Source organism: Podarcis muralis, chromosome 9 (genome assembly GCF_964188315.1).
Source record: "Podarcis muralis chromosome 9, rPodMur119.hap1.1, whole genome shotgun sequence".
Lineage (NCBI taxonomy): Eukaryota > Metazoa > Chordata > Lepidosauria > Squamata > Lacertidae > Podarcis > Podarcis muralis.
In genome coordinates, this window is record NC_135663.1 from 11,604,132 (window position 1) to 11,630,709 (window position 26,578).

Sequence of the window (26,578 nt, forward strand, 5' to 3'; positions counted from 1 at the left end):
CACCTGAATGCCGGTTGCTGAGGTACATGATGAGGAGAGAGGGTGATTGTGCTCATGCTCTGCTTCTGGGCTTCCCAGAGGTATCTGGGAAACAGGATGACGGACTAGATAGGCTGTTGGTCTGATCCAGTGGTCAACCTGAGCAGCCACCTTTTAGGTTCTCAGATTGCCTCATCTTGCCGGGCCTGAAATCTGTACCACATTCTCCAGTCATGGGAAGATGAAGCACTGCAAAGTACCATTCATCAGGTTAGCTGTTCCCTCTAAGGGATGCAGGTGGCACTGTGGTCTAAACCACTGAGCCTCTTGGGCTTGCCGATCAGAAGGTCAGTGGTTCGAATCCTCACGACAGAGTGAGCTCTCGTTGCTCAGTCCCAGCTCCTGCCAACCTAGCAGTTTGATAAGTAGATAAATAGGTACCGCTGTGGTGGGAAGGTAAACGGCGTTTCAGTGCGCTCTGGTTTCCGTCACAGTGTTCTGTTGCATCAGAAGCGGTTTAGTCATGCTGGCCACATGACCCAGAAAGCTGTTTGTGGACAAACACTGGCTCCCTCAGCCTGAATGTGAGATGAGTGCCACAACCCCATAGCCACCTTTGACTGTACTATGGACTGGACTGGACCATCCAGGGGTCCTTTACCTTTTTACCTTTTACCTGTTCCCTCTTGTCTACAACCTACCCTGGTGGCAGAAGGCCTGGACCCCACTGTCCCCTGTTCAAGGCACCAAGACCCCCTGTGACCTAATTAAAACAGGAGTCACGCATTCCTGAACTTGCAGCTTCCCTGAAATTATGCCCTTATCAGCAGAAGTTTGAGTGATTCCTCTTCTTCCCTCCGCAGTGCCGAACATGAAATTTAGTAAAGAATTGTACCCTGTGAAAGAGAAGGAGGGCATCCTCCACATTCCCATCATCCGCACCGGAGACTTAAGCTATGAGTCGTCTGTCAGGTGCTACACCCAGGGCCAGACAGCAAAAGCCATGGAGGACTTTGAGGAAAGGAGAAACACGGAGGAATCGCGTGTCACTTTTCTGAAAGGGGAGAAGGTGAGTGGATGTAGCTCAGAATGAAACAACAGCCAATGAATTGGTGGACACATCCGATTTGTGAAACTCCCTGCCTAGGAATGCCCATCTTTACCACTCCCTTTCACTGCACTGCAAAGTGCTTTCTTTTTACAGATAGACATTTATTTACTTAGGTTATTTATATACTGTCAGGTACTGTTGTGGCTGCTCGAGAGCAAACAAGCAAGACTCCGACCTGTCTTTTCCAGATTTATTGTTAGTGCAACTATTTACAGTGAAGAGCGTTGCAAGTTCACGTCTGGCTCAGTCGCTAGCAGAATCTGGGAGTGGGCGGTCCTTGTACCTCCCCCAGCAAAACAGTCGCTTGACCCCCAACCTTCTCCTCCCCTCCCTGTGACGAAACCTACTGCGCAGAGTGGGCGCTGGCAAAGGGGTACTTCCCTCCCCTCCGGTTTGCTCAGGCTCAGTGTTGAGGCTCTCCCTAGCATCCCCTGGTCCCACCACCTCCTCTCCACTGGAGGTGGGGCTTTCCTCCTCACCAGAGGAGGAACTGCTTCACAAGACTTTCAGAGGTTCCCTATAACACAACTGCCCTTCCACCTCTTGCCTCTGAGTTGATGGCAGTTCCCTGACATATACCCAGTGTTTTTTTTCTTTTAAAAATGTTTAGGGGCACTCTCATTTTGACTCAAGAAAATGACCATTTTATAGTTCAAATCGAGGGGGGGGGATAAATACAGTAAATTGACAAAAGTACAAAGAACATGCGTTACCTCATATTACACAGCTGACAGCTCACAGTAACTTCCACATTGGCACGAGGTTGTGTGCACTAACGTCTTCCTGATTCCACACATCCACATTCCACACTGCTTCACACATTAAACGCTCGCTTCTGTCTAAGACTCAGGAAACACCGGGAAAGGAAATGAAGTCACCATTGGGGGTAGCAACGGAACTGAAGATTCACAGTGCTATTCAATGGAACTGAAGATTCACTGTGCTAGAGAAGAAACTATTTTTTTAAAAAATGGTTTCTTCTCCGGTTAGATTCACAAAATGTTTAGGGGTATGCCCTGTGCCCCCCCCCCCCCAGAAAAAAGCACTGTATATAACACTTCATATTTTAAAGCATTCTCTAAATGGTTTGCAGCATGCTAAAACCTGGCCTGCCTAACCGTTAATGTTAGTCTTCCTTTTCCCAGATATTCCTACTTATTATTGATTTCTTGTATTTTTTTATTATTGTGCTGGGAGCTGCCATGAACGTTTTGCAAGAGAGGCAGCATATTTGTGTTTTTAATAAACAGGTTAGCCAGGTTACCTCCTTGTCCTTAACCGTTGGCATCCTTGGCTCTAGGTAAAGAACTGCACTATCTTTATTAATGACGACTCTGCCTTTGAACCGGAGGAGAAGTTCCAGATACACCTGAGCAACCCGCTTGGAAACCACTGGAGTGGGGCTACAGTTGGCAAGAATAATATGGCCTCCATTATTATCTCCAATGATGAAGATGGTAAGAGGAGCTGGCCTGTATGCGCTAGCCTTTACATGTTTTCGGACCCACTGGACCAGTTGACCCCTGGCCTTGTGCCCGAATTGTGCTTGGGGAACCTTGAAGCTCCTCTCTCCGTAGTTGGTTTGAGCCTTGCCACATTGCTGGAGCCTCGGGGCATCTGTGCTAATTTCCTGCTTTCCTCCTGCTGTCAAGTTTGCACCGTCAGTCTGCTAGAATAAAACTCTGCTTCTTTACCTACAAGAAAGTGCCTGTATCATTGTTCTTGGGCGGGAGCCAGGGCACAGAGGTTAAAAGGTCATATTTAAGTGCCTAACAATCAATTTACTCAAAAATAGCTTGCAAACATTTACAAATAACTATTGGCCTTTAAATGCAATTTGTAGAACAAATGGCTCACAAGAGTTGATAAGTAGTAACGTTTAACTGCAATTCATAAGAAATCTTACCCGCAGTTAACTTCTTATGTATTTATTTACAGCCTGAGTGCACGTAAAAATACCATATAACCCATCCCTTTCCCAGATATTTATAATTCCTTTTTTATCTACTGGGTCACCACGTTCCTCTTGTGCATAACTTCTGAGTATTTATCTCTGCTTTTCAACAGCGCTCTCAACTTAATTGGGCTTGTCTGCTCCCAGATTTTCCTAACTAAGTCATATTTAGTTAGTTTATGGGAGTTTCCCCATAATTTAACATGTAGAAACCTGGCCACGGTTATTATATATACAGCGCTTGGCTCCAATATTCTGGTTACATAGTTCCAGCAGACACATGTATAGTTTTAATTGTATAAACCTAACTCAAAGTGTTCTTCACATCTGGAGACACAAACAAGCAGCTTCTATTTTTCTTCTGTTTCTCTAGCTCCCACCATCGAGTTTGAGGAAGCTGCTTACCAAGTCCGTGAACCTCCTGGCCCTGAAGGGGTTGCTTTCTTGAATGTCAAGGTGCTGCGGAGAGGGGACCAAAACAGGACCTCCAAAGTTCGCTGCAGCACCCGGGACGGCTCTGCTCAGTCTGGGATTGATTACTACCCAAAGAGTCGAGTCCTCAAGTTCAGTCCTGGTAAAGCACAGAAAGTCCTCGAGTTCTGCAATAATTGTTTGGAGGCAGAAAATAAGCTTGCTTATGTCTTTTCTTTCAACGCCATTGTGGGTGGGGCGGTCCGGAGAGGCTAATATCCGAAAGACATGGAACAAAATTGCTGGCATCTGTCTGTCTCGAGAGACAATGGAGTGCGCCTCCAGGGGTGAAGTCAACCCACTGGAGATTCACAGCGCCTGCTGTGGCTGCAGAGACCTCTAACTCGTAACTTCTGCCTCCCACATTGTTTTTGCTGCAATAGCACCTCTGAAGTGAAGCGGCCTCCCTGGGGTGCAAACCTGGGCCATTTGTACTGAGATCCTGAGCTGCCCGGACAACAGGACCCTCCTCTCAGCCTTGCTGATGTGGTCCAAAGGAAAGCAGAGCAATATGTTTGGCACCAGCTTGGTTGCAAGAGTTGCTGGAAGGAGACATACAGGACTCTCCTTCCTTAAAGCCCTTCCGTTCCCTTAGCTCTACCCAGTACCTCTTCCTTCATCCCAGTGCTGCCCAGCTCCCAAACCCCTGCAAAACACATGGGATATATTCCTGCTGAAATTAAAGGCCCATTCGTTTCGCTTGAGTATCACTGTGCTCAAAGCTGTCCTCTTGAAGTCAGTGGGACCTAAGATTGCTTTGAATGGTGGCTGGGTTGTCCCCGTGGTTGTCTGTTCCTGGGGTCCATGTTTTTTGCTTATCCCCACAACCTTCCTTTGCTCCCCAGCTTACAGTTCCCTTGGCTCCCTTGTTTTCAGCCTCCCTTCCTCCCAAGGCCCCCATTGCTTCCATTCACGGCCCAGTTCACCCTCCATCTGATGTGAGGCTTTTCTCTCAGAACAGGTTTCCCCAGCCCTTTTCCAATGCGTCAATCCACAGCAACTCTTAAAGGCCTTACAGAAAATCTTGCAAGGCCAAGAGTTCTGTGCTTATTGTAAAGAATCAATGCAGACGTGCCCTCCAGCAATAATATGGGAGGTATATTTTGGATCACAGATTTTTATTAAAGTCGGACAGGCGCCATTAATCCTCACATGACATCTGTTAGTAAATCTGCCAAGCAATCCATCAGATGGCATGCTGTATTTTGTAGTTTTTAGTTTTCTAAAGGCTCCTGGGCCACATCATTAGAGCCAAAGGGGTTACGATAAAGCCTGGTGTGTGTGTGTGTGTGTGTGTGTGTGTGTGTGTGTGTGTGGTTAATCACAATGATTTAGTGGCTCTGACCTCAGCATTGCTTTATAGAAGCATTTAAAAGTCTCGTCAGATGACAAGCTAGTTTGACTCAACCCTCTCTCTCATGTTTGTTTGTGCAGGAGTGGACCACATCGTATTTAAGGTAGAGATCATGTCCAATGAAGACAGGGAGTGGCACGAGTCCTTTTCCCTGGTGTTAGGGCCAGATGACCCTGTTGAAGCTGTCCTGGGGGAGATCACCACTACAATCGTCACCATTCTGGACCAGGAAGCAGCTGGGAGCCTCATTTTGCCAGCTCCTCCTATTGTAAGTGGCTTTAACCTGCGGATCCCTGAGTTATTTGGGATTAGCCATTAGCTGCAGTTGCAAGGTCCCTTCCCTGGAGTCCCAAACCTTGTATTGTGTCCCTGCAGGTGGTTACGCTGTCCGAGTATGATCACGTAGAAGAAGAAGCCAAAGAAGGAGCTAAGAAGTCTCCCTCTCCGGGCTACCCGTTGGTCTGCGTGACGCCTTGCGACCCTCACTTCCCCAAGTACTCGGTGATGAAAGAGCGCTGCGGTGATGCCGGGATAAACCAGTCCTCCATACAGTTCAGTTGGGAAGTGGCTACGCCCACAGACGGGAATGGAGCCAGATCTCCCTTTGAAACGATTACAGACAACACTCCCTTCACCAGTGTCAATCACATGGTATGTGCAGAGACTGTCAAGGGGGCTTTGCAGTCAAAGGAATGCAAGCGGCAAATAGTTAACTCTTCATTTTCAAAGATAACGCAGTCGATTCTATAGCTCTGGATACCTACGCATGTCAATCTAGCATCTAGGCAGCTATTCTCAAGTCTGTGCTCTATGGGAGGAGTTGCACCAGCAGGGGACTATTTATTCTCCACCAGTTTATGTACTTTCCCCCAATGGGATGCATGCACACAGCTAGAGACTATGCCTGCATGGAAGCTTCCTCTGCTCCTCCCTTTTCAGTCCGCTCCTGGTTCTGTGAAACAGTGGAGCAGGTGAATGTGGGGAAGCACCTGGCCTTTCACTTGCCTGACCTGTCTCTTCCTCTTCTGGTACAGTTCCCCACAAATCACTGGCCCTCGCTGCCAAGTTGGCAAAAGGTTGCCTTTGACGAGCAAGAGCTTTTCTCCCTTGCTGCCTTTGATCTTTCTAACTGGAGAGGCTGGTGATCAGAGCAGAGAGTGTCATAGCTGGCTTCCTGATCTTTCTCTGCTTTGTTTCCATCTCCTTATACTTCTGTATTACTGTTTTAATATGTGTGTGGCATAGTTAAGCATCTTTAAATGTGGATGGACAGAAAAGTAATAATGTTCTATTAATATATTGAAGAATTTTTAAAATATATACAGTGGTACCTCGGGTTACATACGCTTCAGGTTACATACGCTTCAGGTTATAGACTCCGCTAACCCAGAAATATTACCTCTGGCTAAGAACTTTGCTTCAGGATGAGAACAGAAATCGGGCTCCAGCGGCGCGGCAGCAGCAGGAAGCCCCATTAGCTAAAGTGGTGCTTCAGGTTAAGAACAGTTTCAGGTTAAGTACGGACCTCCGGAACGAATTAAGTACTTAACCTTAGGTACCACTGTATAAGGCTATCAGTTGTTTAGGCTGAGAATCACCTCTCCTTCCTTCCTTCCTTCCTTCCTTCCTTCCTTCCTTCCTTCCTCTCTCTCTTTTTCTCTCCTTCCTTCCCAGGTGCTGGACAGCATTTACTTCAGCCGACGATTCCACGTTCGCTGCGTGGCCAAAGCCGTGGACAAGGTTGGCCACGCCGGCACCCCACTGAGAAGCAACATAGTCACAATTGGGACAGACAGCGCCATCTGCCACACACCAATAGTGGCTGGAACAGCCCGGGGGTTTCAAGCACAGTCCTTCGTTGCCACTTTGAAGTATCTGGATGTTAAGCACAAGGAACACCCCAACAGGTAGAGGACTTCCAAAAACTTTCAGGGAAATGGTAGAGAATTTGAATTTAATAGATATTTGGAGAAACAAACATTTATTAGAGAGTTCACTTTTTATTCAAATGCGTATAAAAGCACTGCAAGGATAGATGCAATTTGTCTATCCAAAGAATTAGAGTTAAAGGTGAGGAAAATAGAAATATGGCCAAGAACAATATCAGATCATAATCCATTAATTTTAGAAATGCAAAATGAGAAACAAACCACTTTCAGATGAAGATTAAATGAAGATCTATTAGAGGACCATTTTTTTTATTTAAAAAAGTGGGAAAAGTATTAGGGGATTATTTTGAGCTAAATTTGAACAAGGGGACAAATGTACAGACAGTATAGGATGCTAATTTTAGAAATGCTCTCAAATGATTCTCAAAAAAAAAAAAAAGAAAGATAAAGGACGATATCCAACATTAGTAATACTCAGAGCAGAACTATTAAATTCTTCAGCCCCTTGATTTGAGGAGGTCTGTTCTGAACATGACTCGGTTCTTTCTTTGACCTAGAACTTTTCTCCTTGACCCAAAGAAAGAAAGGAATGAAAGGCATAAATGGTCGCTGCTTTCTTTATTTGGAATTTCTACTGCATTTTTTTTAAATGAAGGGAAGATCGAAAGATGAAACAGCAGGTATATAATGCCACATGGGGTGGTGTTGGGAGAGTTAACACATTTGCAATCCATTTCCAGGGGTCTACATTGAAAAAATTTCCAAAGACTTCAACATTCGGGTATTGCTAATGAAAGAATTTGTGGCTGAAAATGGAAAATGGACCAAAAGCTTTTGCTAATAAAGCATCAGTGAAAATATTTCTTAAACCAGCTTAGTGAATCGGTTTTTGAAAGGCTCAGCAAGCTGGAGGGAGGAAATTGGGAGCTGTTTAGATTTCAGCCCCTCATGCATTGCTATATTAGGAATGCGTCTCGGATTCAAATAGCTCCTCCACACCTCGACATCCCGCTGTTAACTGAATGTAGGTCCTCTCTTACATTTGGCAGCGAACCAGCAAGCTGAACAATGTTGATTGTATGTGCAGATCTGAAGTGTGTGCAATTCTGGATGCTGGCCACTAATTTTATGGCTACAACCCTCTACCCATTTACCTGGGATGAGACACATCAAGCTTGGTGGGACTTGCTTCTGAGTAGACATGTGTGAAATGATGAACTTGGAAAGTTGCCTTATGCCAAGACAGGCCATTGGTCCATCCAGCAAAGTTTTTTCTACTCTGCTATGCGGCTGCTTTAAAAAGTAGAGACATCACCTTTCTGACAAAGGTCCGTATAGTTAAAGCTATGGTTTTCCCAGTGGTGATGTATGGAAGTGAGAGCGGGACCATAAAGAAGGCTGATCGCCGAAGAATTGATGCTTTTGAATTATGGTGTTGGAGGAGACTCTTGAGAGTCCCATGGAGAGCAAGAAGATCAAACCTATCCATTCTGAAGGAAATCAGCCCTGAGTGCTCACTGGAAGGACAGATCCTGAAGCTGAGACTCCAATACTTTGGCCACCTCATGAGAAGAGAAGACTCCCTGGAAAAGACCCTGATGTTGGGAAAGATGGAGGGCACAAGGAGAAGGGGACGACAGAGGACGAGATGGTTGGGCAGTGTTCTCGAAGCTACCAGCATGAGTTTGACCAAACTGCGGGAGGCTGTGAAAGACAGGAGTGCCTGGCGTGCTCTGGTCCATGGACTCACGAAGAGTCAGACACGACTAGACAACTAAACAACAACAAAGGTCACTGCTCCCCGGGGTTTCAGGAATGAAACATTCCCAGTCCTTCCAGGGCACTGTGCTGCAAGGCAGTGCAATTTGCATTTTGTTATGTTCATGCTATACATGTGTCTTTTACCCAGTGCATCCTCTCTCTTCTCCCCACTTCAACTCCTGCCGCTTTGTGGTTTTCCAGAATCCATATCTCAGTGCAGATTCCACACCAGGACGGGATGCTCCCTCTCATCTCCACGATGCCTCTGCACAACTTACACTTCCTCCTGTCGGAGTCCATCTACAGGCACCAGCATGTCTGTTCCAACCTGGTCAGCATCCAAGATCTTAAGGGCATCTCAGGTAATCAATTATGAGCCACTGCCACTTAATGTGCGCATTTGTGAAGCAGCAGTTTCTTGCTGGTCCTTGATGGCTGGGTCCTTGATGGTCCTTGATGGTAGGGGTCCCTGTAGAGAGGCCCAGAAGACCACCTCCAGGTGGGCATAGATCAATGGGCATAGGGGGCTTGGCCTGTGATGTTTCTTGAGCCCTACGTCTCCAGACCCCGTGGCATTTGCACAAAGATGCAGGCAGAGAAAAAGGCAATCCTCCTCTTCTGCCCTCATTCTTGAAAAGGGTTGCAGGTCAGCTTCTTGCAGGATGCTGGATGCTGAAACAAATGTTCTGTGTGTTCAATGAGCAGTTTGACCCTGATGCTGTAAATAGCAGATATTATCTGCCTAGTTATTCATGAAATGTTGGTTTGGGGTACAGTAGAAAGTAAATAAAAGGTAGGTAAAATAAAAGGAGAATTCCCTGGATGCCTAGATTGGGGCAAGTACTCTTTGGTGAGAGAGCTCCAGCAGAGATTGGAAGGAAAAACAACATGCAGCAAAGTGGAAATATAGGCTGGTGGACCTTTAAATTATCCCCTTCTGAGTTTCTTCCAAAGCTTCCCACTTCCCTTTGCATAGAAAGAGACCACATGTTTGGTAAGCTGAAAATGGTTTACTTAAATCTTCACATGTTAGATTCATGTGCTTTTCCATACAGCAGCAAGAAAGGTCAGGCAGCAAAACTGAGAGGTTAGCTCCCCAAAGCTAAGTGTTTCTAAATTATAGGTATAGAAACACAAAAGTGGCTTCTTAAAGCCATGCGGTCTAAGCTTGAAGCATCCACCTTAGACATCCTTAATGGAGAGGTCCACATGGTGGAATAAAGGTGGTAAGTGGGAGAACAAAGAGTTTGATAGACCTTCCTCCCAAGGTGAGGGGGTGTGGCCTAGCTAAGCCTGGCAGGACAGCTTACTCTCTGGTCTTAACCCCTTCATTCATTAACTAGAGTTAAGCATGTTGGCTGGATAAAGCCCACATGAAATGTATTTCACAGCAGATCTGATGTATAACCAATGCGTAACATAGCAAAACCTTGATGTATCCCCTGGTTTCCATCCCAGAAGCTGGATTCCTAGATGAAGTGACCTACAATAGCATCATTCTGGGACCCGGGTACGATAGACCATACCAGTTTGACCCCAGTGTGAGAGAGCCAAAGACCATCCAGCTGTACAAGCACCTAAACCTGAAGAGCTGCATCTGGACTTTTGACGCGTACTATGACATGACAGAATTAATTGACGTCTGCGGAGGATCGGTCACTGCCGACTTTCAGGTAATGCTGCCCAGCTGGGGGCCAGTTGGGAAAATCTCCTATTGGGTTTCTTGGATTGAATGCTGGGGTCCCCAGTATGATTCCTGTGGACACCAGGACACCTTCTCCCCACCCACCCACACACTTGAGGGCCTGTTAAGACCCTCTGCCCCTCCCAAATTTTTATTTTTATTTATTTAATTTTTAAAATATTTTATGGGGGGAATACATGAACAAAGACATACAGATACCACAAATACACATAGAAACACACATGCTATACAGTGGTACCTCGGGTTACATACACTTCAGGTTACATACACTTCAGGTTACACACTCCGCTAACCCAGAAATAGTGTTTCAGGTTAAGAACTTTGCTTCAGGATAAGAACAGAAATCGTGCTCCGGTGGCGCAGCAGCAGCAGGAGGCCCCATTAGCTAAAGTGGTGCTTCAGGTTTAGAACAGTTTCAGGTTAAGAACGGAGCCCCAGAACGAATTAAGTACTTAACCCGAGGTACCACTGTATATACAAACTAAAACAAGACACCTTACCCACCCCCGTGACCTCCCTCCACCATGGCCTGACTTCCTTAATTTTTAATTTAATTATTTCATTTTGCATTTCTATAAACCTTCGTCTTCATCTCTTACAACCATTTCTGATTTTATTTTCACCTTTACATACTTACATACTTAATCTATACTTGCTAGCTGTATATTTATATTCACACATCCCTTTTACACGTTTATGCATATTAACATATTCTTTTTAGAGCAGCGTTTTTCCATGTATTCTTCGAAGCATTTCCATTCTGATTTTAAATTTTGATTTGTTTGAGAGCTTATAATTGCTGTTAATTTTGCCAACTCTGTGTATTCACTTAGTTTATAAATCCATTCTTCTTTAGAGAAGTTCAGGGAAATTTTTAATGTATGACATTTTAATGTATTCTTAATCTTTGTTGGAAGCCTCCCAGAGTGGCTGGGGAAACCCAGCCAGATGGGCGGGGTACAAATAAATTATTATTATTATTATTATTATTATTATTATTATTATTATTATTATTATTATTATTATTATTTAGAGGGTACTGTCTTGTCTTTCTATTTGCTGGCTAGAACTATTCTGGCGGCTACTGTATGATTCCTGTGGACACCAGCCCCCCCCCCCAACTTGAGGACCTCTGCCCCACCCAAATTTTAATTTTTTAATGAGTTTCTGGAAGGCTTTTCGCCCCCTCCTTTTTTAGGCGTTTGACTGCTTTTTTATCTGTTTGGTTTGGGGGAAGTGGTGTAGATATTTTGCTAGTTTCGGGGCAAGGGTGTCGGTTCGGAATATCATCAGTTTATCATCGTCATAAACTTTATTGCACTAGCCAAAGGCCATGGCATCATTCACAATGGGAACAAAAAGAAAAGCAACAATAAGCATAAAAACCGTAAAAACATCAGGCACTGCAGATACAATAAACCACGTTCACTTCTCCTAAAAATTATTTGTTGCATACGATAGAATAGCAAGGGGTTCTCAAGTAGAATGTGCCAGCTTAAATGTCCAAATCACCTTTGCAATTGACCGCTATTTTATCTAGTTCTTTTCTCCTGATCTTCTTAGCTGCCAACACGTATAGTGCTACTTTACAAGTTACGAAGTCATCAGTAAATATCATCGGTTGTTCTTCTGTGAAACTGGCATTCTGTGGTGCCCACGAGAGTCCCTTCGATTTGTAAATGTGCCGCTGGACCCTACTAAAGAGGCAGGGGTGATGACCTGGATCTAGTTCATGAGCCAGATCCAGAACAGGCCTACTCTTTTGACAACTCAGTGGGGCTGCCCCCCTGGAAGTTACTTGAAATCTTTAGAAGAAGATTCAGGAGCTGCTCCATCCTTTGCAGTCCTGGCTTGTATTCAAGTCCTGGCCGCTGAATGCAAACTCTGCTTTTGCTGGAGGTTGGTTCCACTAAGGAGCATAATTATTATTATTATTATTATTATTATTATTATTATTATTATTATTATTAATAATAATAATATCCCGCCCATCTGGCTGGGCTTCCCCAGCCACTCTGGGTGGCTTCCAACAAAATATTAAAATACAGTAATGCATCAAACATTAAAAGCTTCTCTAAACAGGGCTGCCTTCAGATGTCTTCTAAAAGTCTGGTACCGTATTTTTCGCCCTATAGGATGCACTTTTCCCCCTCCAAAAATGAAGGGGAAATGTGTGTGCGTCCTATGGGGCGAATGCAGCCTTTCGCTGAAGCCTGGAGAGTGAGAGGGGTCGGTGCGCACCGACCCCTCTCACTCTCCAGGCTTCAGGAGAGCCCCAGCACCAGTCCCACAAGGTTGGGGGACAGAGGGAGGCGGAATGCCGCCATCCCGCTGTCTCCCGAAGTGGTTTGGAGGCTGACGGCGGGGAGACCCCACTGCCTGCCCCACAAGCTCCGGGGACAGCTGGGAGGCGCAGCGCATCTTCCCGCTGTCCCCGGACCTGGTCTGAAGGCGGGCTGCGGGGAGAAGAGCGCTTCTCCCCACTGCTGGCCCCACAAGCGCCTGGGGGGGGGGAAATAAAATTTTTTTCCCCTTTATTTCCCCCCCAAAAAACTTGATGCGTCCTATGGGCCGGTGCGTCCTATGGGGTGAAAAATACGGTAGTTGTTCTCTTTGACATCTGGTGGGAGGGCGTTCCACAGGGCATGCGCCACTACCGAGAAGGCCCTCTGCCTGGTTCCCTGTAACTTGGCTTCTCGCAGCGAGGGAACCGCCAGAAGGCCCTCAGCGCTGGACCTCAGTGTCCGGGTAGAACAATGGGGGTGGAGACGCTCCTTCAGATATACAGGACCGAGGCTGTTTAGGGCTCTAAAGGTCAGCACCAACACTTTGAAATGTGCTTGGAAATGTACTGGCTCAGGAACCCCCAAGTAGAGGCAATCTCAACTGGTTTGCAACTGGTGACATTTTCTTGAGGGTCAGAGGGGCTCCGCTGAACAATGTGGGACGGGGCTTTGGAATTCAAGTAGTCACAGGATGAATGCTTATTTATTAGCTATTTATTTTCCTGCATTTATATCCCACCTTTCTCCTGTCATGGCATCCAAGTGGCATGCCTGTGGCTTCCATGAGGTCTCCCATCCAGACGCTGACCAGAGCCAGCCCTGCTTAGCTTCAGCAAGGTGGTGGCATCATACACCTTCAGACTATACCCTGGGATCATTTGTTTCCATTTCAGGATCTGTAGAGAGCATGAAAAGAGAGGCTATGGGCTCCACCTAGGCCTTAAATTAGGAGACTTTCAGCGATACTGGAGAAGAATGAAACCATAGTTACTTTGTGATGCTAATAGCCACAGAAACCTATTCACCTGTCACCTCAATTATAGAAATCGTTATGAGATGAAGATAAAAAGGGCACCTGGGTGTCTGACGGCCATGCTTGCTTTATTAATCAGCAGTAAAATAAGTGGATTTTCAGATTTCTTTTATGGCTTTTCCGTAAAGGAAGAGGTGGCTTGATGCTGTCATATGCGCAGGAATTGTACTAAAATGGATAATCACACTTGCCTTTGAATGTTAGTTTCTGCCCAAAGTGTTGTGTAGACAGAACATGCTCCTTGCTGCTTTCTTTCTCTTCTTCGAATGCCAGATTAAATCTGTTTTTAATCATGTTTATGTGACTTTCAGTGGCGTAGCGTGGGGGGTGCAGGGGGGGGGGCCAGCCGCACCGGGCGCAACATCTGGGGGTTAGGGTTAGGGGGCGCAAATCCACGGGTTAGGGGGCGCAAATCCATGGGTTAGGGCGCGTAAATTACTTGCCTTGCCCCGGGTGCTGACAACCCACGCTACGCCACTGGTGACTTTTATTGTAGTCCTTTACTTTGGTTTTAAATTGCTTTGGGACTCTGGTTTGTTTTGGTTTTTTAGTGGCGAGTGATTTATAAATTGCATAAACCTAAATCATGAGAACCAAGGATCACAGAGCTCTGGAGCAGTAAGACAGGGGTCAAACGCTTACCTTTACCTTCAGTTTGTGTGGCCTTGGGGCTCTGCTACCTAACATTATGTCTGTGTCCAAAGGTAGCAACCTGGTTTGATGATGAAGTCAAGGAACACTGGTGTTTTTTCAAGACTTATCCATCATAATTAATAGTAAATGTGGTGAATTAGTAATACCAGTGTGGCATAGAAGTTACAGCAGGGGGACTGTGACACACTCTCTCTCTCTCTCTTTCTCTCTCTCTATATATACACATACACATTTTTATTGGGTTTTCTGGCATATCATTTCCAACAGACATATAACATTCTTTCTTATCTTATACAATATTTTAGACTTCCGTTAACACCTCTGATGATTTTCCATTCTCTATCACTTATTCTGTATTTCTTAATTTCTCTATTACTCTTAATTATCATTAACTATTAAATCTCCTCATAGTCTTTCTTGCAATATTTCAAATAGTCCTCCTTCCAAAACTTTTTGCAATCCTACTAGCGTAATCTGTTCATTACCATTACTTTTCATATTTTTGTATATTTACTCCGGTCTTCTAAGAATTTCTGGTCCTGCAGGTTTCGAATCCTTCCTGTTAATTTACCCAGTTCTGCATAGTCCCATCAACTTCATCCGACCTGTGACTCTTCTTATGATCGTGGACGCCAACTCCCATCAGCCCCAGTCAGCTAATGGTCAAGGATGATGGGAGTTGTAGTCCAGCAATACCTGGAGAGCCACAGGTCACCAAACCCCCTTGACAGAGTGCTGGACTTTGAGAGTGCTGGACTTTGATGGGGTTCATATCTCTACTAACCTATTCAGTTCTTTGGGTGATCTTAGGCCAGTCACTCTCTTGGTCTTGTAGAATTGTACAGTGGTACCTCGGATTAAGTACTTAATTCGTTCTGGAGCTCTGTTCTTAACCTGAAACTGTTCTTAACCTGAAGCACCACTTTAACTAATGGAGCCTCCTGCTGCCACTGCGCTGCCGGAGCACGAGTTCTGTTCTCACCCTGAAGCAAAGTTTTTAATCTGAGGTACTATTTCTGGGTTAGCGGAGTCTGTAACCTGAAGCGTATGTAACCTGAAGCGTATGTAACCCGAGGTACCACTGTAGTTGGAAAGGACTATGGGGGTTATCTAATGCAGCCCCCCTGCAATGCAAGAATCTTTTTGCCCAACGTGTGTCTCAAATCCATGACCTTGAGATTAAGAGCCTCATGCTCTAGCCACAGCCAAGCCCTTTTTTCAGTAGGTTGCCCTGAGGAAGAACTGGGTGGATCATATATGCTGCCCTGAGCTCCTTTGGAGGAAAGCCTGGATGGGGAAAAATGCAAACATTTTCACTCTGTGTTCACTGATAGGTTCGCGATTCAGCTCAGTCCTTCCTGACAGTCCATGTCCCTCTCTACGTCTCCTACATTTATGTGACTGCGCCTAGAGGATGGGCCTCTCTGGAACATCACACTGAGATGGAGTTTTCCTTCTTCTATGACACAGTCCTCTGGAGAACAGGTGAGTGGTTGTGGCGCAAAAGTGTGCTATGCAGCAACGTTGCCGGTGTGCCTGGTCCCATGAGTTGAAAGCATGGGGTGCAGGAACCTTGTAGTGCTAAGTGGGATATAGGTCTGGTTAGACTCTAGATGGATCTGGGACCCCTACGTTGCTACCTTGAACTCCAAACAGCACACAGAAGCCACTGTATTTAATGAGACTTAGGATTGCAGCCCAAATAAATAAGTGACCCTTGTTGGGCTTAAAAATAGCAAAGTGCAGGGGGACCTCGACCTTGGAGCACACCCAAAAATTTATAATTTGGCACAATATTTGGACTGTTTTATTATTGTATAATTTGGAATATGTAATGTGGTTTGATTGGATTGTTAAAATGGAAAACTCAATAAATATCAGTTACCAAATAATAAATAAATAGCAAAGTGCATTTACTCTTTCTTTTTTTAAAATAATGCTATGGTGATGATTGTGAGCCCCTCTGAGCTCAACTTTTGTTGTTGGAAAAGAGGAATGCAAATATTAAATCAAATGAAAAACCCAATGCTTATGGGGACTTTAATGACCTGAAGCTGGTTTGGGAGTGAGATTTGGGAGACACCACCACCCTTGACTCGACTTGACACCATCCCCTTTTAAAACCACATCTGAAACAATATGGGAGGTAGCACTAACTCATAGATGGCAGTGGACACCAGTTAAACTGATCTATGTGAAGGAGGAGATGTTGCCCAACTGTTGGCGCGGTTGTTCAACTAGGGGGACCCTTCTCCACATGTGATAGGAGTGTCTTAATGTTGACCGATCCTGGGTTAGTCTTTTTGACAAGATTCCACAATTACAAAACGGGCGGGTCCCAAATCTCCCTCTTTGGGTCTTTTGCCTCTGCAGCTGAGCCCAACACTTTTTCATACACACTTAGTATGCTTCCTGCTGAATGCAGTAAGATCTATCAGACCCTACATTGGATGTTTGAAGCCCTTGTAATTTGGTCTCTGATCCTCTCAGTCTTCAGTGCTAGGGGTCATAAGGAACCTGGGACCTTTGACACTTGCTGGTTTCCTTTTCTCTTGTTTGTAAACGAGTCCATTGAGAAGGAAAATCTCCCAGCTACTCATAGAAACCTCTGCAGAAGCTTTCTAAGTTAGATAGGATTGGACTCACCAAATCCTGCCCCCCCCTTTCCTTTTCATGTTTCCCATCCTTTTCTACTTATAATTTGTTGGACACAAAAACCATACTTGTTATTATTGTTGTATTTGTTCATGTTCTTGGAAAAATGAACAAAGTACAGCTGTAAAAACTGGCTTAGCTCTCTTATTTCTGTCGCTGGGTTGTGGCAGGAGGACCAGTGCACTTTGATTAATGCTCCTTTATCCCTTTGTGAAGGAGGCAGCTGATTCTCTTGTTCCCTCCAGGCATTCAGACCGACAGCGTCCTTTCTGCTAGGCTGCAGATAATAAGGATCTACATTCGAGAGGATGGTCGGCTAGTCATTGAGTTCAAGACCCATGCCAAGTTCCGAGGTAAACACCTCTTGATTTCTTCAAGGAAACCTGTTTGGATTAAGGTCACACTTTCTAGAATCCCTGACTCTTATGCCTCATCCCAGATATGGACAGGTGCTGGTTGTTGCAGGATGATGGCACCCTAAGTTAAAAAGGTAAAGGACCCCTGGACGGTTATGTCCAGTCAAAGGCGACTATGGGGTTGCGACGCTCATCTCACTTCAGGCCGAGGGAGCTGGCGTTTGTCCACAGACAGCTTTCTGGGTCATGTGGCCAGCATGACTAAACCGCTTCTGGGGCAACGGAACACCGTGATGGAAACCAGAGTGCATGGAAACACTGTTTCCCTTCCCGCCACAGCGGTACCTATTTATCTACTTGCACTGGTGTGCTTTTGAACTGCTAGGTTGGCAGGAGCTGGGACAGAGCAACGGGAGCTCACCCCATCGCGGGGATTCTAACCGCCGACCTTCCTATGGGCAAGCCCAAGAGGCTCAGTGGTTTAGACCACAGCACCACCCACATATATAATAATAATAATTTATTTATACCCTGCCCATCTGGCTGAGTTTCCCCAGCCACTCTGGGCGGCTCCCAATCGAGTGTTAAAAAACAATACAGCATTGTTCCGGATGGCACCCTACAACCTCTAAGGCACACCTTTTTCCTTTGCCTTTACTTGTCCCAGGGCTAAGCCCTGGTATTCATAGATGGCTCAGAAGCTAAATCCTTATGAGCCTTAGATTAAGCAAAATCATGCTAACGCTATTATCGTCATCAACGAGAACATCCGTTTTCCTCTCTCTATGCAGGGCACTTTGTGATGGAACACCACACTTTGCCAGATGCAAAGTCTTTCATCATGACTCCTGATCACTTGGGAGGGATGGAGTTTGACCTGCAGCTTTTGTGGAGTGGCCAGACTTTTGATTCCCCTTATCAGCTCTGGAGAGCAACCAGCTCCTACAGCAGGTAAGACAAAAACAAACAAACCTGCCATACTTTTCTACTGAAGCTGCTGCCATCCTTCTGCTGCCCAGGATGTCTTCAGTTTCGTGCTAGGTTTCTGTCAGGGTGGATTTGCAGAACCAGGGGGGACATAATAGGGTTGAGGGCAGCAGGGGAATGATCCTGGAATGAGTTAATGCATAGCACTAGGACTTTGGAGGGACTGTGTGGGACGGAGGGTGGGCTTTGCCAGTTATTAGGAATTTGGGGGACAAGGGCTTTGGGAATCCTGCAGGAGAAAAGCAAAGGCTGAGGCAGAAAATAAAGGCTGCTCCTGGCAAAAAAGGAATGGTGGTTTTGAAAGGCAGTTGAGGGTTCTGCACACCTAACTGCCTCACTGACATTTCCGGGTTGGAGGTTAGTCAGGAGTGTGGCTGAGTCTGCTCATGGCAGTAGGTTTCCCGTGGGATTATGGAACCACTCCTTGCCTCTTTGTACTTGAGAGGGCTGTTGTTCAGCTCTCCTTCCATGAGAGCAACTTTCTCTGATTTCCTGTCCTTTCCACACTCTGCTGGACCAGAGTGCAGAGCAGAGAAGACATAGGACCTAAGATTCGAACTTTCTCTTTAATTTCAAGGGATAGTGAGCTAGAAATTAAAGCACCTATTGGCATCAATGAACCTGGTGAATTTGGACCTGTTCCACTCCACCTAGCCCCAGGACTGGGAAGTTAAAGATGGCTGAATAGTATGCCAGCCACATTATTTTCTTAAGAATTCTATCCCACAAATACAGAAATTGGTGCTACTCCTTAACTATTTCAGCCAATCAGGTCGTGCAGTGGTTACACTTTGCTCCCGCCGCTTGTGCGGGGAAGTGCAAAGAGGTCTTTTTTGCAGCATCTACGAAGTGAGAAAATGTGCACTAAAGAAAACAAATCTGTAGCAGGGAGCATCAGGAGGCGGAATCTCTTACGAGCATTACCTGGAAGATTGCATGTGAGAGAGGCTTCTTCATCTTCTTTTGGTGTTTGATCAAATTCTTGAAGTGGCAACTCACCTATCCAACCTGTGGGAAGATGCCCATTTCTCTGCAGTGAGTTGCCACTTTAGATGCTACACAAAAGTGTAGCAACAGGATACACAAATCCTGTTGATGCCCAAAGCCATCTATAGTTGTTCTGATCAAAGAACCAGGCCCTACTTGAAGTTTTTTTTTAGAGATCAAGCTGCAGCCAATGACCTATATCCTGGCCTATATGTGGTTCAAATGCTGCTGGTAAATTGTTTGCCCAGAAGGCTGTTCCATTTCTGTGTTTGTTTTGTTCACCTGGCTAAGCTCACTAGGCCCTTAAACAAAGTGGTATATAAATAGCAATACAAATCAATACAGTTAACTATGGTGCTTCCTCTCTGCTTCCAGGAAGGATTACTCGGGAGAATACACCATCTACTTAATACCATGCACAGTGCAGCCCACGCAATCATGGGTTGATCCGGGAGACAAGCCTTTACCCTGCACTGCTCATGCTCCAGAAAAGTAAGGAGATGCTTATTTTATTGGTGGCTTGATTTACCATGCCTGGGGATATTCATCAGTAAAGAGAGAGAGAGAGAGAGAGACTGATGCACACACAGATACCTGCACACCTTTTCCTGCATGCAGAAGGCGATTCCTCCCATTCTACTCTCCCAACCGTGCCACGTTCTTCTTTGGCCATTGAGTGGACTGGCTGGATTCAGAGCAGTGGTTGGAGGCACCACCTGCAGAACTTCCAGGGGAAGAAGGCTCAGAGCCAGGGGATTGATCAGTGGTCAAAAGGAGAAGAGGGGACAGACTGGGAGGAGTCGGAAGCCGAAGAGGCAACAGGGTTTAGTGAACAGAGAGAGGCTGCAGCAGAGAGCAGTCCAGACTCAGAGGCAATAGCAGAGGGGGGTCAAGAGGCTGAGTGTGCTGCAAGCAAAACTTGTTCTTGACAATCGGGGTGGGGTGGGTGTTATTCAACAAGCCCTTTCTTGCAAAGCACACTGCCCCATTAAGGCATCCTAGCAAATACCATATTTTTTGCTCTATAAGACTCATTTTTCCCCTCCTAAAAAGCAAGGAGAAATGTGTGTGCGTCTTATGGAGTGAATGCAGGCTGCACAGCTATCCCAGAAGCCAGAACAGCAAGAGGGATTGCTGCTTTCACTGCGCAGCGATCCCTCTTGCTGTTCGGACTTCTGAGATTCAGAATAATTTTTTTTCTTGTTTTCCTCCTCCAATAACTATGTGAGTCTTGTGGTCTGGTGCGTCTTATAGAGAGAAAAATATGGTACATCCCCACTTCTAGTGACAGGCGCTTTGCTAGTATATAATAAACAGTAAACAGTTTAAAGGAAACATTTGAAGGAAGGAGATTTCATGGCCTCTTGGGCAGCTTGATTTCATTGGTTGTTTACAGATTTCTTATTTGAATGTTGCGTCTTTTATGTGTCCAGATCGCTAGCGTAAAAGACAAGCAGAACTTCACTGGTTCATTCAGACAAATGAGAAACACAAATGGGGAAATTTAAGAGGGAGACGTGTTTAAACCCTTTTTTCCAAGACTCAGGAATCATACAATTCCTGAGATGTGCAGTGCTCTTTTTCCCTGCTCCAAGAGGAAATATTGGCACAGCCGTCTTTGCACGACGGTGCTTCTGTTTTGTTCAAATCAAACAAAGCTTTTGACAGCCTTCCTGCAAATGCATCTGGCTGATAGTCCGACACGGCGTGTGAAGTCTGGCACTGTGCAGGCTAACAGCAGGCTCAAATCTGTGATCTTCGGATCACAGCCTTTCCTTTGTGCTGTGCTTCAAAAAGACTTCTTTGGGTTATTTCCAAAGATGGAGCCGATGCTTAACGCCACCAGCACACCATCAGTCAGACTGAAAGCATTCGGGGCAGGGGAGAAAACGGTTTGAATTTTATTCTCTCTTTCCCGGAAGGGTAATAATGCTAGATGTTCTCATTTTATTACTGTTGGCCAAATCCAATAAACAACCCATCCAGTGGAGCAGGCGGGGGCATGACTAGCCATGCTCTGGGGCAACAGGCTTTATTTGGGGGGGGCATGCAATTTGTAGGAGGCATGAGATATATTAAGAACTACGAGCCTCTTTCAATTTCAGGGCCGTATTGCCTCTTGGGCAACACGGTGGGGGCCACATTCAGGTTGTTGACAGACCCAGAGGCAAAAGCACACAGGGCAATTGGTCTCAGAGTATCAGTTGTCCAAGTTGACAGCGGCCATTGTGGGCAGTGCCGGATTTACGTATAAGCCAAACAAGCTATAGCTTAGGACCCCACTCTCTTGGGGGCCCCCAAGAAAATTACAGTGGTACCTTGGGTTACAGACGCTTCAGGTTACAGACGCTTCAGCGTACAGACTCCGCTAACCCAGAAATAGTACCTCGGGTTAAGAACTTTGCTTCAGGATGAGAACAGAAATCGTGCTCTGGCGGCGCGGCAGCAGCAGGAGGCCCCATTAGCTAAAGTGGTACCTCAGGTTAAGAACAGTTTCAGGTTAAGAATGAACCTCCAGAACAAATTAAGTTCTTAACCCGAGGTACCACTGTAAAGGAAAAAACAAGTGGATGTACATTTCCGAAATATAAGATAAAAAAACAAATGAAATAAAACCTACATACAGCAACAGTGTTTTGTGTTGGGTAGGCTCCTATGATGTAAGTCATGGGCCCTGCCTGCCTGCCTGCTCCCTGAAATATCACTGGTTTGCTCATTTCTATATACAGTGGTACCTCGGGTTAAGTACTTAATTCATTCCGGAGGTCTGTTCTTAACCTGAAACTGTTCTTAACCTGAAAGACCACTTTAGCTAATGGGGCCTCCCGCTGCCGCCGCGCCGCCGGAGCACAATTTCTGTTCTCATCCTGAAGCAAAGTTCTTAACCTGAGGTAATACTTCTGGGTTAGCGGAGTCTGTAACCTGAAGCTTATGTAACCTGAAGCGTATGTAACCTGAGGTACCACTGTATAGGGTGCCCACATTCTGCCTGGGCTGGTTGCAGGGCAACATGTGCAAATGGTTTTAGATACCTACTGTATTAGGTCCATAAATTACCATAAACAGGGACAATCTGTTGTTGACAAAGGACAGCTGGACATATAAAGGGCCCCATTACCTTCAGTAGCTTAGGGCCTCATCAAACCTAAATCCGGCCCTGATTGTGGGGCTGCAAAGGGGAGTAGGGCAGGGCAGTTTGGGGAAAATGTGTGCCTTCCACTCTGCTCTAATTCTGAAATTGTCTCACGGGCCATTTCTCTCTTGTTTCCTCTCTCCTGTTTAGATTTCTGATCCCAATTGCCTTCCAGCAAACTAACCGCCCGGTCCCCGTGGTGTATTCCCTGAACACGGAGTTTCAGCTCTGCAACAACGAGAAAGTGTTTCTGATGGACCCAACCAAATCGGAAATGTCCATGGCAGAGATGGACTATAAAGGAGCTTTTTCAAAAGGTAGGGTTTACGTTTCCTGGTTGGATTGTGTGGCATAACACAAACTCCTGGTCAGTGGCGTAGCGTGGGTTGTCAGCACCCAGGGCAAGGCAAGTAATTTGCGCCCCCTAACCCGTGGATTTGCGCCCCCTAACCCGTGGATTTGCCCTAACCCCAGATGTTGCGCCCGGTGCGGCCGGCCCCCCCTGCACCCCCCACGCTACGCCACTGCTCCTGGTCTCTCTAAATATATATGTTTTAATACAAATATTGACTCAGCCTGAGCCCTGTGTTTTCTTTCCTCAGGCCAAATCCTTTACGGCCGTGTGATGTGGAATCCTGAGCAGAATCTCAACTCTGCCTACAAACTGCAGCTGGAAAAAGTCTATCTCTGCACAGGGAAGGACGGTTACGTGCCTTTCTTTGACCCGACAGGGACCATCTACAACGAGGGTCCGCAGTATGGCTGCATCCAACCCAACAAACACCTGAAGCACAGATTTCTGCTGCTGGTACATTGTATAACTTTAGCATCTTGGGGAAAGGCTTTGAAGGGCAACCACCCTGGGCTTAGGGTGGATGTGGACAGCCGCTGTACCACAAGTCTGGCAGGGGGACAGAAAGGATATCCAGAGGGGATCTTCTGAAGATACATTTACCCAGTTATAGGTTACTACAGTGCAGTGCATCTACTTGCTAAACCCCAAGGCTGGCCCCCAGCATCAGGCAAGGTCAAATTTGCCTCATGTAAAGGTAAAGGGACCCCTGACCGTTAGGTCCAGTCGTGGCCGACTCTGGGGTTGTGGCGCTCATCTCGCTTTATTGGCCAAGGGAGCCGGCGTACAGCTTCCGGGTCATGTGGCCAGCATGACTAAGCCGCTTCTGGCGAACCAAAGCACCGCATGGAAATGCGGTTTACCTTCCCGCTGGAGTGGTACCTATTTATCTACTTGCACTTTGAGGTGCTTTCGAACGGCTAGGTTGGCAGGAGCAGGGACCGAGCAACGGGAGTTCACCCCGTCACAGGGATTCGAACCGCCGACCTTCTGATCGGCAAGTCCTAGGCTCTGTGGTTTAACCTATAGCGCCACCCGCGTCCCTTTGCCTTAGGTGGACATTATTAAAAGACAGCAAAATGTCAATAGAATCATAGAGCTGGAAGCAACCTCAAAGGTGAATTAGACCAGACTTTGCCCACCTGGACTACAACACCCATCAGCCACAGCCAGCACAATGGGCATTGTAGCCCAAAACATCTGAAGTTGGAAAAAAAGGATGAAAGATGAGACTCTTAACCTCAGGGTCAGGGGTTTGAGCCCCATGTTGGGCAAAAAAATTCGTGTGTTGCAGGGAATTGACTCTCATGGTCTCTTCCAACTCTGCAATTCTGTGGTTCTGATTTCAGGTAACAGAGCTGAGAAGGGCCCTTTTACTTGAGACCCCGAAGAACTGCTGCCAATCAAGAGCAGACAGCACTGGGCTCGATTGGCAGTGGTCCTAAATACATGCAAATTACTGTTAGTTCCATGACAGAAGTGGTAACTGTGGTGAATTAAGAGGAAACACCACACTGATCATTGTTCCTCTCTCCCCAGACAGTAGTTCTGTTGGTTTTAGTACTGTAGTTGTCATTTAAATTCTACTCAATATTGATCCAGAGTAGATTCCAATATACTGTATAGTTAGCAGAGTAACAACTTAAACATGTTGCAGGATTTAAAAAAAATAAATATATAGACCAGAGGCAATTATATTCCATCCAGCAGAGCTTGACTGCTACTGAAGGCAAATGAGCATAATGGTCACAAATCCAATACATTCAGAATTGGTACTGCCCATAAGAAATCCAGTTGCAGCAGACTTGACTTAAACTTACAATAACTTTTAATAAGTCTAAACCTTAACACTAAGCATGCTATGTAGAGAACACCACACCAGAAGGAAAAGAGAAAGAGAAAGTGAAACTCAGGCTCCTTCTGGCCTCACTATTATAGTCTGCATGACCTTGATAGAAAGAGATTAGAGAACCAGTTTAAGGCAGCTGTACTCAGCTTCTCTGAAGGAATAACCCAAACATCATGAACCTTCTGCTTGTTTCTTTCATATTTTTTTTATAAAATATTTATTGAGATTTTTTAAACAACAAACAGATAAGAAACAAAAAGGCATAAGAAAAGTAAAGATATAAAAAGAAAATACAAGTAACATAAAAATATTCATAAATTATTTTTTCATAAACTTTGGACTTCCTCACATCCCCCTTCCCTGCGTTCCCAACAATATAATTATATGCAGCAATTTGTTACCTTACTTCCAATCTTATTTTATAAATCTCAAGTATTCAATTTCGACTTTTCAATTGTAATTGTCATAAATTCAGCTCCTTCTATTGAACCAGATATTACTTCCATTTTCGACGTTAACTTAAACATCATATGTTCTCAAATATCTTACAATAATTTTACTGTTGCCATGTTACTTTCATTTGTGCATTCTCCTAACATTCATACAATTTGTAATGTTTTTGTAAATAGTCTTTAAATTTTTTCCAGTCCTCTTCCATCGTTTCTGCTTGTTTCTTTCACACAGAGAAGCTTCCAGAACCCTCTTGAATTAATTAGAACAGGAAAGATCTCTAGACATCAGAACAATACTTTCTGCACCAAGAAATGCAAACTGACAGTAGTTACACAAGTGTCAAAAGTCCTGTTGGGCTAGAACTTGAGTTAAACAAACTGAACTTAATAGATTGGGACAATTAGCTAGGAGGAAAAAAGATTCGGATCATCACACAGTAGTTGTGTACCTCTCCCCTTTGGCCAACCTGCTGCCTGCTTCTCCAGGGAGCCATCTTTGGACAATGAGGCATTTCTGTGTAGGCCTGCTCTCTTAAGAGCATGTTGTCTCCATTTACCTTCTAATCATGGGCTACTGCTCCCTTCCAATTCCAGGACAGGACTCAGCCAGAAGCGACTGACAAATACTTCCATGATGTACCTTTCGATGCCTGTTTTGCTTCTGAGCTGCCGGATTTCCACCTGGTCAGCAGCATGCCTGGAGTGGACGGCTTCATCATGAAGGTGGATGCCCTCTACAAGGTGAGTAGGATACAAGTTAATGTCCCAGGCAAATGTCATGGTTTTAACTCTACAAATTGTGCACTGGAACTCTAGAATCTATGCCTTCTCATTGTTCGGTGTGTGGAAATTGAGGGGGAGCGTGGGATATGGGTATGCCAGCTTTGCTCAAAATGATGCTCTTGAGATGTTTTGCAGAGCAACTCGCATCAGCCCCAGTCATCACATCAAGGGTAGAGCTGATGCAGGTTGTTGTTCCAAAGATCTAGAGGGCAGCAGGTTGAGAAAGTTTGGTGTGTGCTCATAGAAGAAGAAGAAGAAGAAGAGTTTGGATTTGATATCCCGCCTTTCACTCCCCTTCAGGAGTCTCAAAGCGGCTAACATTCTCCTTTCCCTTCCTCCCCCACAACAAACACTCTGTGAGGTGAGTGGGGCTGAGAGACTTCAAAGAAGTGTGACTAGCCCAAGGTCACCCAGCAGCTGCATGTGGAGGAGCGGAGAGGCGAACCCGGTTCCCCAGATTACGAGACTACGAGACTACTGGTCTTAACCACTACACCACACTGGCTCTCAATAGGCACTGCCATCTTCCTTAGATGAGATGAGATGGCACTGTGGGCAGGTGGTTCATCTGCCCAAGGGAGTAGTGTCAATCCTCTGTTAAATGGGTTTATACCTGTTGTTGTTGTTTAGTCGTTTAGTCATGTCCAACTCTTCGTGACACCATGGACCAGAGCACGCCAGGCACTCCTGTCTTCCACTGCCTCCCGCAGTTTGGTCTTTGTAGCTTCGAGAACACTGTCCAACCATCTCGTCCTCTGTCGTCCACTTCTCCTTGTGCCCTCCATCTTTCCCAACATCAGGGTCTTTTCCAGGGAGTCTTCTCTTCTC

The 26,578-nt window shown here is 45.6% G+C and overlaps 1 protein-coding gene across 4 annotated transcripts in view; it reads left to right on the forward strand.

The window, feature by feature from the left end:
- The window catches only part of FRAS1 (Fraser extracellular matrix complex subunit 1), a 355,216-nt gene that overhangs the window by 324,952 nt on the left and 3,686 nt on the right, over positions 1 to 26,578 (forward strand). For 3 of the 4 annotated variants that reach the window (XM_077933767.1, XM_077933768.1, XM_077933769.1), the window contains 15 exons: positions 843 to 1,048; positions 2,391 to 2,547; positions 3,418 to 3,618; positions 4,950 to 5,137; positions 5,245 to 5,520; positions 6,544 to 6,776; positions 8,721 to 8,881; positions 9,978 to 10,192; positions 15,531 to 15,681; positions 17,097 to 17,204; positions 17,999 to 18,158; positions 19,557 to 19,673; positions 22,465 to 22,631; positions 22,917 to 23,122; positions 25,562 to 25,708. In XM_077933767.1, the coding sequence (XP_077789893.1) occupies positions 843 to 1,048; positions 2,391 to 2,547; positions 3,418 to 3,618; positions 4,950 to 5,137; positions 5,245 to 5,520; positions 6,544 to 6,776; positions 8,721 to 8,881; positions 9,978 to 10,192; positions 15,531 to 15,681; positions 17,097 to 17,204; positions 17,999 to 18,158; positions 19,557 to 19,673; positions 22,465 to 22,631; positions 22,917 to 23,122; positions 25,562 to 25,708 (2,693 nt within the window). Of the gene's footprint in view, positions 1 to 842; positions 1,051 to 2,390; positions 2,548 to 3,417; positions 3,619 to 4,949; positions 5,138 to 5,244; positions 5,521 to 6,543; positions 6,777 to 8,720; positions 8,882 to 9,977; positions 10,193 to 15,530; positions 15,682 to 17,096; positions 17,205 to 17,998; positions 18,159 to 19,556; positions 19,674 to 22,464; positions 22,632 to 22,916; positions 23,123 to 25,561; positions 25,709 to 26,578 lie in introns of those variants that run through there. The other variant, XR_013394125.1, reaches the window with a different exon arrangement.